The 13,610-nt window shown below is 38.6% G+C and overlaps 1 protein-coding gene across 9 annotated transcripts in view; it reads right to left on the reverse strand.

Annotated features, from left to right (window-relative positions):
* The window catches only part of TNRC6B (trinucleotide repeat containing adaptor 6B), a 125,290-nt gene that overhangs the window by 95,469 nt on the left and 16,211 nt on the right, over positions 1–13,610 (reverse strand). For all 9 annotated transcript variants that reach the window (XM_072342552.1, XM_072342506.1, XM_072342536.1 and 6 more), the window contains exon 3: positions 7,981–8,070. In XM_072342552.1, coding sequence (XP_072198653.1) covers positions 7,981–8,025 — 45 coding nt within the window. In that variant the 5' untranslated portion in view covers positions 8,026–8,070. The remainder of the gene's footprint in view (positions 1–7,980; positions 8,071–13,610) is intronic.

Genomic DNA, 13,610 nt, shown 5'->3' on the forward strand with positions numbered 1-13,610 from the left:
TTATTGTGTGGACTATAAACACAGGAACTACTATCGGCCCAGAAAGTCCCTGAGCAACAAACAGCCAGAGGCTGAGAGCCTTCAGCAAGTATGCATTAACCTCCCTTTTAGCCTCTTACTTAGGCATCCACTTTTGACCACTGTCAAGAACGAACAAAAAAGCAGCAGTAATCAGAATGCACATCCCAGCTCACTTCAGCTGTAACAGAGACACAGGCTGATGGCTGGCTTGTATTTTTTTTTTTCCAAATTTCTCAGGGTTATTGAAGTCTGTGAGACATCCAACAGGCTGCCGAGCTACTGCAGCATCTGCACATCTCTGGGGGGCACATGAACCACTCCTTCATACATCACAAACTTATCCTCAAACAAAAAGTCAAATGCCAGTAGAGTAAGTTATTTCTCTAGCAATCACAAATGAACACTCTGTATCTGGGTGCATTCAGAGCACTTCCACAACATCTCTTAGCAATCTCATTCCACGCAAGCTTACTGCATCTGCAGGCAGCTATTGCATTCTCCTTTCTTTACAATACCTTCTCCACAATATACACTCTTGTCAACTAACCAAATGCCTGAGGAAATTGACTTAAAACAAGTGGCAGGAAACATGAATGTGCTTTTAATGTTGCTTTTACCCTCAGGGAAACTGGCACTGCACAATGTCTTTTCCAGAGTTCTCATGTTCTTAGCTGTCCACACACTCTCCAATCTACCATAATGATGAAGATCGCTATTTTTAGAGGCAAAAAGAAAAGCCTTCTTCACAAACATCATCTTCATTTCTTCCACATGGAATGAGAGGAGGGGAGAAAAAGGTTTGAGAAACTGAAACAAATTTAGACCCACTGAGATCACTGAGTGAAAATGCAACTGTCCTTTTAGAATCATGCAAATGTATGAAGCCAATGAGATCACTCAGTGTTACACTGTTCAATGAACCAACCCAACTGATCAGCCTACAAATGATGTGAACTCCAAGGCTAAGAAAAGCTTTACTGCCCATGGCTCAAGTTCCTCCCCAGGTACTGTCTTTGGCAAACTATGGAGAGATGTAAGATTATTTATCAATGCTTTCCCCATCAACGAGATGTTAAGTAGCTGATTACATAGCACTCTTAACACGTCACATTCATACACACTACAAGCAGTTCCAAAACTTTTCTAAAGCCAATGCTGAATGGAATGAGATCAAAGAGCAGTATTCTGGAAGGTGGTGGAAAAGTCTCTAATTGTAAACCAATACTAACCTGGTTTGAAAAGAGACGCTTCCTAAGTGAACCTACAAAGCAATCCCTGTCTGTCCAAAAACATCATAAAGGGGCTATACTACATTAGTTCCAAGATGCAGAGCCATCTTTTAAGCAAACATTGTTTGCTTCATTTGTTCTGTGTTGGTTTTTTTTCCCTCGTTTTACAGCATCTTCTCATTTGCTGTCATCAGTTGAAGCTGAGATGCTACTAGCCAGGAAAACAGCACTGAAGAAAGCATTCATGAAAAATAACCTTTAAAAGAATGGAAAAGGTGAGTCTGAACTGAATTTTATTTGAGACTGACATGTTTTTTTCCCCTCTAGAAACCAGATGCACACCTGTTCACTGGAATGATTCCATACTAATACATACCCTCCACATGGACTGTACATAGGAAAAGGCTGGATGAAAGGACAGTTTGACAACATGTAGAGCTTTTGTATTTAGGTCATATATGCTGGCCACAGTGTTAAAGAGAAAAAACAAAAACAAAATGCTTAATGGGATTCTGTTAATTTGCCTTTAAAAGGTGAGAAGTCAGATGTAACATTTTAACACATTTTAAGAATACATCATTAAAAGGAAGTATGACTTTATTAACATAAGATTTAAACCAACTCCACTCTTCACTGAGAGATGAGCAGACTTTTACTTCTGATTTTTGTTAAAAATTCCCTGCGTGCCCAGAGCTGATCTTATGCTTTGAGGGAAGCATAAGGTAAGTGCCTGCTGGGCAGATACCCCCTCTGCTTCCAAGAGACCTTACAGAGTATTTTATACAAAGACTCCTACGACTCACATTCCAAATGATGGAAACATACCCTGTATACCAGGGAACAAATGCTGGAGGTTCTATGAGTAACCTCCAAGCAGAGCTAAACAATTGCTAGAGTAAGGTAGTTCCAAAAATATCATCATAGTATCATAGTATCATAGTATCGTGCGAGTTGGAAGGGACCTTAGAGATCATCGAGTCCAACTCCCGGGTTTCGAGCCCTCTGTGTAGCGAAGTGGCACTTCTACCCCTGCGCCACAGGGGGGATTCGAACCCAGGCCCTCCAGTGCCGCAGGCAGCAGCTTAAACCACTGCGCCACTGGGGGCACACAATATGGTGAACAGTTGATAAAAAGCAAAAAAATAGGACTCTTCTGGACCCAAAGGAGAGCTGACAGCAACCTAACTTGAAAACCTTGAAAACTCTGACTTGCCAGGGGTTTACAAGGTTGAAAATTCAGCTCTTTGTAATAAGCCAATATTGCCAAGTGTAGTGAGGATTCATACTGCAAGAGAACCCAACAAGCCTGAAAGCACCAGGTACCAAAAGCCAGTACTAGATTGGGAAACAGCTTTTTAAAGAAGACAACAACAAAAACAGAGCCACCCCAATTCCAGTAACAGAGTTATTAATTCAGTTCATCACTATGCAGGCCTTCAGCCTGAATGTTTAAAATTATTTAGCACCACCCGAATAGAAACCCATTTCTGCATCATTAAGAAGTGTCAAGGTTTTAGACTCACTGTTAATTAACTACTCAAATATGATATTCTTCTTACTGTGTTAAATGTAAATCCCCAAAAGTGACACCAGCCTAACTTTTGACAACCTCAATCCTGTTAACATTGAATACCAAAAACTGAGAACAGCTTGCCCATATAGAAGGGGTGAGTGAACCATTCCTTATTTTTAAGTAACAGGTATCTCCCAGCTGGCAACACTGCCCTCCCAACAATGCTTCTAATTTCTGTTTATAAATATCAAAACACGCAATTTATCAAATCAAATACAAATGCTACTCTGGCAAGCTTAAGTTTCCTTAGTTTCAACAGCTTAAATCTTTGAGTGAGCATTCTGTACTTTTTAACCTTTTCATTATCTCAGTGTGAATGCCTCCAGATAAAACAACCACAGCCATTATCAATAGCTCTGAAGTGATTTAAACAGAAGGAAAATGCTAGTTCACAATTAGACGCCAAGAGGCAAGAAAAATGAGAACACGAAGGCAGTAACATAAGACTCTCACTAGCAGATAAGAACAGGTGGGCAACTTGAAATAAAACAGTGATTAACAGGTAACTTCCTCAAGGCAGTTTGATGAGCAGCACTGAACAGAGAGACAAATAACAGGACAAGCTTTGATTTCTGCATTGCTGGTTTTGAAACAGCCATACTTGAAACAGACAGGAGAAGCTGTTTTCCTACTTTCTCTCCTACAGCATGGAACCAAACCCACAATTCATAAACACCTTTCCACATATTATGCAGGTCATCACCCTCCTTCTCTGCAAGTTCATAGGTTTTTAGTGAATGATGAAAGATTATCAGGGCAGGAAGGGAGAAATATTACAACACTCGATGTGAAAATTTTAATTGCATTTTTGGGGAAAGATGTTTGCAATTTAAGCTCTGCCAATACTGAAATAATTAAAAAAATATATTCCAAATCAGGCCTAAACTTTTAGCTCCCCCTTGCAATAATTTACCATAAAGGAACAACTGAGAAAGAAAGTAGAAGTGTTGTCTGGGCAACAATCCTTAACAGATGGATAAAAACAGCTGAAAAGAAATGAGCCACAAAAAAGCAGCTCGGCGCCTGCTGATATTTTCAAAGTTTTGAGGCTGCTAATGGAAAAAGCTCAATAATCGTATCATAGTATCGTGCGAGTTGGAAGGGACCTTAGAGATCATCAAGTCCAACTCCCGGGATTCGAGCCCTCTAGTGTAGCAGAGCGGCAGTTCTACCACTTGCACCACAGGGAGGATTTGAACCCGGGCCCTCCGGTGTTGCAAGCGGCGGTTCTAACACCGTGCGCCACCGGGGTATGTAGAAATTCAACTTGCATAGAAAAAAAGAAATCATAATCCAAGTAGCAGGAGAAATCGTTGGGTTTGAAGGAAGAATTTCTTAAAGAAAAAAAAAAAAGATGCTGAAAAGACACAAAACAGACACCTCCCCACCACCACATTATTTCTATAAAGTGATGCATTGTTGTGTGCTATCTATGCTGATCAGGTAGATAAAAGAGATCCAATATTTGCTGTGAAATAAGGCTTCCACATCTGTCAAAAATAACTACTTAAAAACAAAACAAAACACAAACATATTTGAAAAAGGTTACTTTTGTGTGTGTTCTTTTCCCTCAGTGGAGTGATTATCATCTAATTATTGGAATCAAAAGTGTGCTATTGACAGCCTGCTGTCTTTACTATGTTGATGCTATGCTCACAGAAAGCGTGTTTTCTGACAGCCTGGCAACAAGGAAGAAAATGTGAGATCTAACAATAGAGCCAGTTTAGATGAAAAGCCCTGGCAAGGAATCTGTCAAGACAGTAAGGCTCCCCAAGTCCAGCCTACATACAGTGGTTTGTGGAGAGAGGGAAGCCCGCTCCTTGCTGGAAAACAATCTTTGAAAGAATGAATGACAAAAATAACAAATAAATAAATAAAACATGGTCTATCTTTCAGTCCCTACCCTATGACACTGAGTGGCCACAATGTTTAAAGCTATTTTGAGACTGGCACCATAAAAATGTTAATTCTTGCAGTACCCAAATCTCCATATTCAGATGTTCATCACATTTCAGTGAAGGACAATTTTGGTATCATCCCTAAAACCTTACAATACTTCACTCAAGCCTACCTACAATAGGAGAGAAATTCTGAACCGTGGATAAATACCAGCCAGACCCCTGAGCATTTTGAAGAGAAAAAAAATGCATAGAGCACAATGGCAGCAAGGCCATTTACTACTTAGTAGAAATGCTTCGAGCATAGCTGATACCAAGGCATTCCAACATGTAGGCCTGGGTCTTTCTCATACGGACATAAAGTAGCTTTTAACTTTGACCTTAAGTAAAGAAAAAAAATAGCAAAACACAGTCACCTTATGTAACATGATATAAACAAAAAGATATAAAACCAAGTTCAACATTGTCTTCCTCTACCTTTCACAAGAATAGCCCAGTACTCTCATGGAAGGCCTGCAGAGTAAAGAAATAATCTGAAGAAAGAAACCTTGCATGCTTTATTATCATAGTTAATCTGGTAAAGCCGATAAAAGATGCTAGGAATGACCACACAAATGGTAACTTCTTTTTATGCATCACTTGCACAAATCTCTTTTTGGCTAGAAATGAATTATCCACAACAAAGGCAAATGGTGCCTTAACATGATAAGATATAAATCAAACCTATTGTCACTCAAGTAGCTTGAACGTGCTTAATCAGCAACAAGTGAAGTCATAAAAGGCCTAAGAGCTGTGAGTTTAATTTCTACAATGTTTAAAAGAAAAGAGCTTCAAAGGAGCTGCTAATATACTAAATGTCCTTCTTGAATGCAGACAGGAAATAAAACTCCAGAAGATATAGATACGATTTACAGGCTGAAAAATCATTTTCTATTGAAGGCCAGAGAACAGGTAAGTTGTGGGAACTACAGAGTATAAGCTGGGGAGTCCAAAAGGATCACTTGGATTTGAATGTGAGCATAAACACCCAGAAAAAAAGAACAAAAAAGAAAACACGGAGAAGATCCGCTGATCTGAACAATAAGCACATCAGTAATTATATAGCTCAGTTTTATTTACAACATAATGTTTTTAAACAATAAAAGGTGAGAATGAAAGAAACAAAGAAAATACAAATTAATAGGTAGTTATATTAATGTATTTGAGGAACAAAACAAGCTTCTTCCAAAAAATCAGAGTCTGCCCCGCAGAGGAGAAAAAAGACAGTCTTGATGCAAGAAGAAAAACTGAACTACATATTACTGAAGTCTTAAATAAATAGTCCTTAGGGAATAAAATCTCTCTGAAAATGGCTCAGTAGATCATGTGAATGCTTTTAAATGAAGGGCATCATTTAATGATACAAAACAATACAGTGAAATACACATTGCCTCAGTTTTTCTAGGACAGACCCTTCAACTGTTATAGTCACAAAGCTCTCCTGAAACTATTACTTACAGTCAAAACAAACACTGGGGCGTACTCTCCAGTGTGTAGCCCTGTGTATCACAGGATGAGGAGAAGGACTTGACATAGTCCTGAGAATGTTTTGCTTAACATATACCAATTCTGTGCAACTCTGAGTCACACCTGTTATCCAAGCATATGCACTCAGGGATCTAAAGTCAGTTTAAAAGACTTTATTTGGAATTTAAGCTCTGCACTTTTTTGGAGCACCTAATTTGGGATGAAGCTTATAATCTTTGCCATTCCAATTAAAATCGAGCACATCAAAGTAAAGAATGCTTTTTATTGGAGAAAGAGTAAATTTCACAAGAGTATCACCTCAGTCTACTTTCTGCCACACAGACAAAAGAAAAAAAATAATACAAAGCTCATATATACACACGTGTGTATGTATATGTACGTATAGGCATGCATATATGTGTGTGCATACATACACACAAACAAATACATACAACTTTTTGTGTGTGTATATATCCATATACAAGCACTATAGCTTTTTGTGTATCTATATATCCATATATAAGTACACACACACATTCTGCCTGATGATAATTAAGCACCAATGGCCATGCTGTTGAACACAATAATTAAACACACCATGACGTCTCCTCTCATCAATATCCTCCATTGGTACTTGTAACCACATTCTTGTTAAGAGTCGCTTTCAACCGTCTGAGTGGGTGTAGGCGCACCCACAGATATGTCTTCGTTTCTTAGTTCCTAACCTATTGAGTGTTGTTCCTTTAAATCCATTTAAAATTAACACAGTCCCCAAAGTACATACGGGACAACCATCAAGTCATTTCTATAATAATTAGTTACCTTCTAGCATGATGACTAGAGTTTAAACAATGTTTTGTTCTATTAGAGCATAGAACTATGAGAACGTGTCCCAGAAGGCTACAGCCTGATAATGACAAAGTCCTGTAATGATTCCCTTTTTCAGCTGCAATTGAAGTACATTACAGGAAAACAACAAGCTAACAATGATTTGGATCTTCATGAACTTTAAAGTCATATTTTAAAATGCATTAATTTCAAAGTTAACACAAATTGATTAAGAAAGGACTGTAAAATACATTTACAAACCTACTGAAGAATATGATAATGAACATGACATTATGTAAACCAAAGTCATTCATGACTCAACACATGCACCTTCAGGAAGTTGGTCTCCATAGCAAAAAGCAGGACATAACTCCTATTATATTTAACAGCAAACCAAACAACCTCATCTCAACAATGTATGTGTAGTATCACAGATACCTTCACAGGTAACAGTCTGTCCAGCCTCACAACAAAGCACATGCTGACACATGCAAGGAGATGGAACGACCAATCAATCAGTAATATAAACACAGATACCTGCACCTAAGACCGCACTCGCATGCCTAATTCTTCAAGTTAGTTAGCTGACAGGGTGGGTGTGTAGGACAGAAACCTCAACAACCCCTACAGTTCTAACAAACAGAACACGATCAAAGTTAGTATTTCTTTTCAAGAGTTCCCACATATCTTCCTGGCAGCACCCTAACGCAGATGCTTTCAGTCCTTAGCTTCCAAAAAAAGTTAGTGTTCCTGAAAGCTTTTAAAAATGTTACTTTTAAATGCCTCCAGCATCATAAATATTATTTACTGCATGCAGTTATTTATTTAAAATATCACCAGTAGTCAACATTCACTCCACATATTTCCCATTTCAGCCAAGCAAGTTCTTGATCCGCCAAAATACCGTACTGTTTACCTCACTGACCTTGGGACTGCCTTCCTCCAGTATTTCTCCCTCATCAGTTTGCATGGGAACAGGATCTGTGCAAAGCTCTGCAGAAATGCAAAATACTGCCTAAAAGATAAAAAGAAATGTATATTTTTAAAAAGAATTATTTGCTGCCTTTAACAGTATTACACAAGATTGCAGTGCTCCAGGCTATGACCTTCTGCGTTCACATTCTGCACATATTCCCTGAATTTATGTTTTGCACAAACAAGGAAGACATCTGCTATTCAGGATAAGATATAACTCTACTTAACGAGAAAAAAAGCACCTAGCAGGAAATTGGTGTCTTTTCAATGTTAAAATATGTCATTGTTGAGTATTTTTTGCATGCATTGTGTTCACTGATTAAAGCTATGGTCAATATGGAATAACCACAGACAGAAGAGGTGAGCAATTTTTTCTTACCAGAAACCAGCTTTTGTACAAATACAAGATTCACAGATTCAGCTTACAGTCTAAAGGTTATCAGTCTGAAATATTGTCAAGACTACCAGGTATCCTAGGAGTTACTCTGAATTCTTATTTCAGGCGATTTTTTCTTCAGCTTCATTTTAGAAATAAATATAGTCTAAGCTCTAAACGGTTCAGGAAGCAGATAAAGTCAGTCATCTTTATGTCGCTATTTCCAATCTAACAAAGGCCAACAGCTCCCAGCGTTTTCACTGTTCAGCACTACTTGGTAACTTTTAAAACCTGCCTGCAGTGTCAGTGCATTTCTAACTGAACAAATTCAACTTCCCAAATTCCTACCTAAATTTTATCTTATTGAAAAATGCAATACAGTCAGAAAGACTTTGATTACAAAGTTAAGAACATCTTTCACTCCAGAGTATATCTTTCAGGTGCAACTCAGCAGGAATCTCTAATTCAAAAAGGCAAGATATCTGCTATTAGCAGATTCATGATATTCCAGCTCTGTGAAAAGCTAAAGGCTCACACAAAGTTTAAGACTATAAACGAGCTGTTAGCCTTTAATAACTGTTCTTCTCAAGATGCTTAACTCCTCAAATGCACCAGCATTTAAATGCTACTTAAAGTCTGCATGCTGTATTTGCTCCTCAGACTACAGAGGTGCTGACTTCAGTATCACCTTCAACTGCAGTAATTTCAAGCCTGAGAACAGACAATTTCAAGCACACAGACTGTAATGAGGTCAGAAAGAGAAAGCTTAAAAATCTGCCATCTAGATACACCTGTCAAAGTTGGAGGCTGCTCATATGCTAAAGCTGTACTGCCTTCTGTGCACAGGTGGAAAACACCATTCACGGCTACGAAGTCAACACAAGAACTGATGAATAAGTTCCGCAAACAAAGGGTCTGAAGCTACAAAATGCTGCATACAGCTTAACAAGCCTTGCAACCAACAAACTTTATGTTCATTAATATTACATAGTCTCAGGCAAAGCAGCAGCATTTTTCATGGACTTGAAGCACAGTAATATCCTTTCCTGGGTAAAGATGAACTCTCATAAAGCAGAACTCTCACCAAAATTGCCTCCCTCCTTTTCACAGGGTGTGAGGGAACTCAGAAGAATCTTGCCCTACTACTACAGCAGGTTCAGTTACAAACAACTTTATTTCCCCTTTTCAATGAATGCTAAACCTTTGAACTAGCACTGTCACTACAGATCTGACTTGCTGTGATCTGATTTCTCCATCTTAGCCCATATCTTCACACGCTAGCACAAGGCACAACAGGTATAATCTTTACAAATTAAGAAAATGCTTTCTGAACACCTCATGAACTTGAAATGGGCAGGCTATACAATCAATGTCACTACTGAGTGAATATATCGATCATTCTCAAGCCTAAGATTTAGCTTAATAAATCAGGCACGCTGCATTTATCCAAAATCTCCAAATATTCAGATAGGACTTTCTGAAGTGCATGAAATAAGATGATTGAGATCCAACACATGCTGAATGCGTTATTTCAGCTAGCAGTATAAGAAGATGCATTATTTTATCCCTTTGGTGCCCCAATCCATTGCACGCAAGTTAACTATGAATACAGTGTGACAAAATAGTTCTTTCTAGCACAACACAAATCAGTGCTCTGGAAATATCTTCAGCTTTCATCCCCTTCCAAAAATTCTACTGTAAATTACGAAAGGGGCATAATCAATTCATACAGGATTAACAGCAGATTAATCTAAATTTCAGCTCTGTCTGCAGCATGTCACTGAACAATGTTAATATACGCAAGACTAAAGTTTGTCACTTTAACAAGGAGATTAAGTAAACAAAGGCAGGAACATCTCAAACGAAATACTGTATGAAATGCTTCTAAAGGAATTTGGAGTTAGGCTCTATTAGCAGTGAAATCCCTAAGCACAAGATATGTCTGTGCTGGAGTAACTTCCCTTCTAACAAATGAATGCTGATAAGGACAGACCGTGGGGAAATTACAGCTGTAAGGCTGATAGAGAGAAGTTATTCTGCCAGTAGTTAGAAATCTGGAGTACCAAATGTTATGCAAGATACATGTCATGCATGCAGCCAAGATCTTGCGTCCATACCAGGTGCTCCCCAACAAGGCGAGCTCCCTGACCACAGCAATGGCTCCAGCAGACAATGGATGGGCCCTGTCCATGGTACTTGGCCACACTTCATTTCCCAGCCCAGCCTCAGTTTGCCGGGGCACCGACTTCCTCATCTCACTTGGCAACATCACAGTCAAGCAATTGGGAAGCTCCACAGACTGTTGGCCAGACAGCATACAGCCCAAGAGCCAGAACTGCCAGAAGGACTGCTGTGGCACCAAAGCGACTTCAGATCAGAACTACAAGAAAGATGGAACTTGGGCTGCAGAAGCACTGAAGAGAGTTAATAAAATAAAGCAGGTCAAAACAAGACCACTGCTGGGACTTGTCACTGTTCATTAAGAGTACTAGAAGAACTCAAATGTGAACCTCAGAACTGCTATGCTTATTTTCTGAGATCTCCCCAGTTATTAAAGGAAAAGGGCAAAAAGAACTATGAAATAAAATTAGGAATGAAGATAGAAAGGCTATAAGAACATCAGTAAGTAAGATGACTCATGGAGGAAGGACTAAATAAATCAGAACAACCCATAGCTCAGAGAGTGGAGTGAGAAGTAAAAGCAACTGCAGTGGAGAAGAAAAAAAAAAAAAAAAGATGATTCAATTTTCATTTGCCCCACAATTCAACCACAGCACGTGTTTTATCAGCTTTAATGTTCAAAAAATAATTGATTTTACCACTGCATACAACATTCAGCTAGCATAAACTCGTTCACATGGGATGGCAAGAAGCTAGAAGTTAAAAGGTTCTAACTTGGGGAAAACAGAAATGCACAAAAAATAATAACCTTGCAACTGGTACAGGAAGAGCTTAAGGCCCTGAAGCCACAGACTGCAGGAGGAAGTTTTGCTGAGTACTGTCCTTTGATTGTATTTTTCCCCTGTGGATTTTGGCTTTTTTCAGGATACAAACTATGTGGAAAAAAACTACATGACCAACTTGATAGTATTTTACCTACTTCCCTTTACTCCCTACAAAAGGAAGGATTCACACAGCCACTAGCATAAGAATGCTGCACTTCAAGCTTCCTTATTGCCAAAAGCAGACATCTAGGGATTCCCAAATCCCTGAGAAAGCATTTCTGTGGTAGACTTTTTTGTAGTAGTCATTACAACTGAGGATGACTTCACAGCCAAGGAAGCGACTGCCTACTGCCAGCATATGAAGAATTAACACAGTTATTTCATGCTGCTGGCAGTGTCAAACCTCATAAGCTTCTGAGCTGAGGAGATCAGTTAAAGATCACACTCGGGGTAGCTTTCTTATTTTGTTCACAAAGGATGGAGAGGCAGTTGGTACTACAGTCCTGTAAGATTGAAAAGGAGGCAGGTAAAATAAGCAGCTATGTGATGCACTACATTCCCTGGGGATAAAGTTACATAAAGTTAGCAGACAGTCCATTTAGAGTTTCAGATCTGACACCTATGAACAAAGCCACTCTTGGAAAAGGTCAAAGCATGATAATCTGCTTCTTTCATTCTTGCATATACACATCAAAAGTACTTCAGATGGGACTGAAGTCCCTCAGCCTTTTGATTCATCTGAGGTCCTCTGGAAATATTTACTAGCTTCAGCATGAGTGAAAAACACTCCAGTGAAAGTATGACAAAAGGTATGTCAACATACACCTAGCAGATGCATATCTAAAGTTAGTGACAGGTTTTAACTCTAAAATATAATACAGCAATTAGGAAAGGTAGAGACACTCACTAATGTGAACATGCTACCACTCTTATGAACCTTAATGCCTAAGATAACGTTATCCTATCATAAAGTAATAAGGCTTCAGGCCAGATCAGCTTAATGTTTAGTTCTATTTGTGTTCCATCACTTTCTCAAGCAAAGATGTACAGAATTTATTCAGTGTTACAGGATGATGGATACAGCTACCAGACATAAATACAGGGTAAGCACGACAGTGCAGAGCAGCCATCTTCTCGCTACTGCATTCTAGAAAAGTCTGGCAAGTAAAATCTAGCCAAACTTCCATAAACTCTCAAATCCCTGAAGAGTAATTCCAATGAACAAGGTACTTCCTTAGTCTGACTTTCCCTCACATAGGAAGGTTGATTATTCAGAAATGTAACAGCTTCATCAGCAAGAGAGCTGGAATCCAAATGTCTTGAATTTTGCTGGGCATCAAATAACCATCATCAGAACCAAGCACCTTATCTAATTACTACATGGGTCTTTCAGCACTATTATTCAGATTGCCAGCAGCAATCACAGAACAAAGAGGAAAATGCTGTCTTTCATTTGGTATAGAGAAAAGAAGCGCTTTATAATGTAAAATCAGTTGTGGTTCCTATGCATTGTGAAGTCTGAATCAGCTATGGCCCGCAGAAAAACCCTCAAAGGACGGCAAGGCTGTCACCATTACAGACTGTCAGCAAATCCTGAAGGTACTCTCTCAAGAGCACAAAGCAAAACAAGCACACAACTTGTGCCACCCTTAAAAACAGGAGTTCAAATGAAGGCAGTACTATACAGAACTGTCTTAAATGAAACTGTTCATTTTACTAACATAACAGTTTTGACAGATCATTGCAACTACTGGCCTTTATGTACACATGCAGACAAAAATATGCTAATTTTCAACAGATTATCTAGCTATATTATATGAAATTGCTACAGTTTCACATTACACGGAGTTTGTTCTCACTGTACAAAAGCAACACACAATTTAATATGTGGAAAAAGAACATTAGAGTTTTTGTCATTTTAAACGAGTTATGATATATAAGCAAGAGCATCCAGAAGAAAAAATAAAGCTTAAATTTAAATTAATTGCTTATAGGAACTAAAAACTTGCGGATATTAGTGGCTTTGAAAAGGAATTAATTTATGATGAGATTTTAAAGAAAGCCGCCATACAAATCAACTGCAGCTGATATACACAAATCCCATCAGGCAGTAACATAAAATCTTTCATATTCAATCCAACCAGAAGTAACAAACTAGAAAACGATATCTTATGGCAGCAATGAGTTGAACAGACGGTTAAAAACTAGCATGTGTAGATGTACATCTCACCTTCAACTTTCAAGAATGCAATATTGAAC

Source organism: Excalfactoria chinensis, chromosome 1 (assembly GCF_039878825.1).
Source record: "Excalfactoria chinensis isolate bCotChi1 chromosome 1, bCotChi1.hap2, whole genome shotgun sequence".
NCBI lineage: Eukaryota > Metazoa > Chordata > Aves > Galliformes > Phasianidae > Excalfactoria > Excalfactoria chinensis.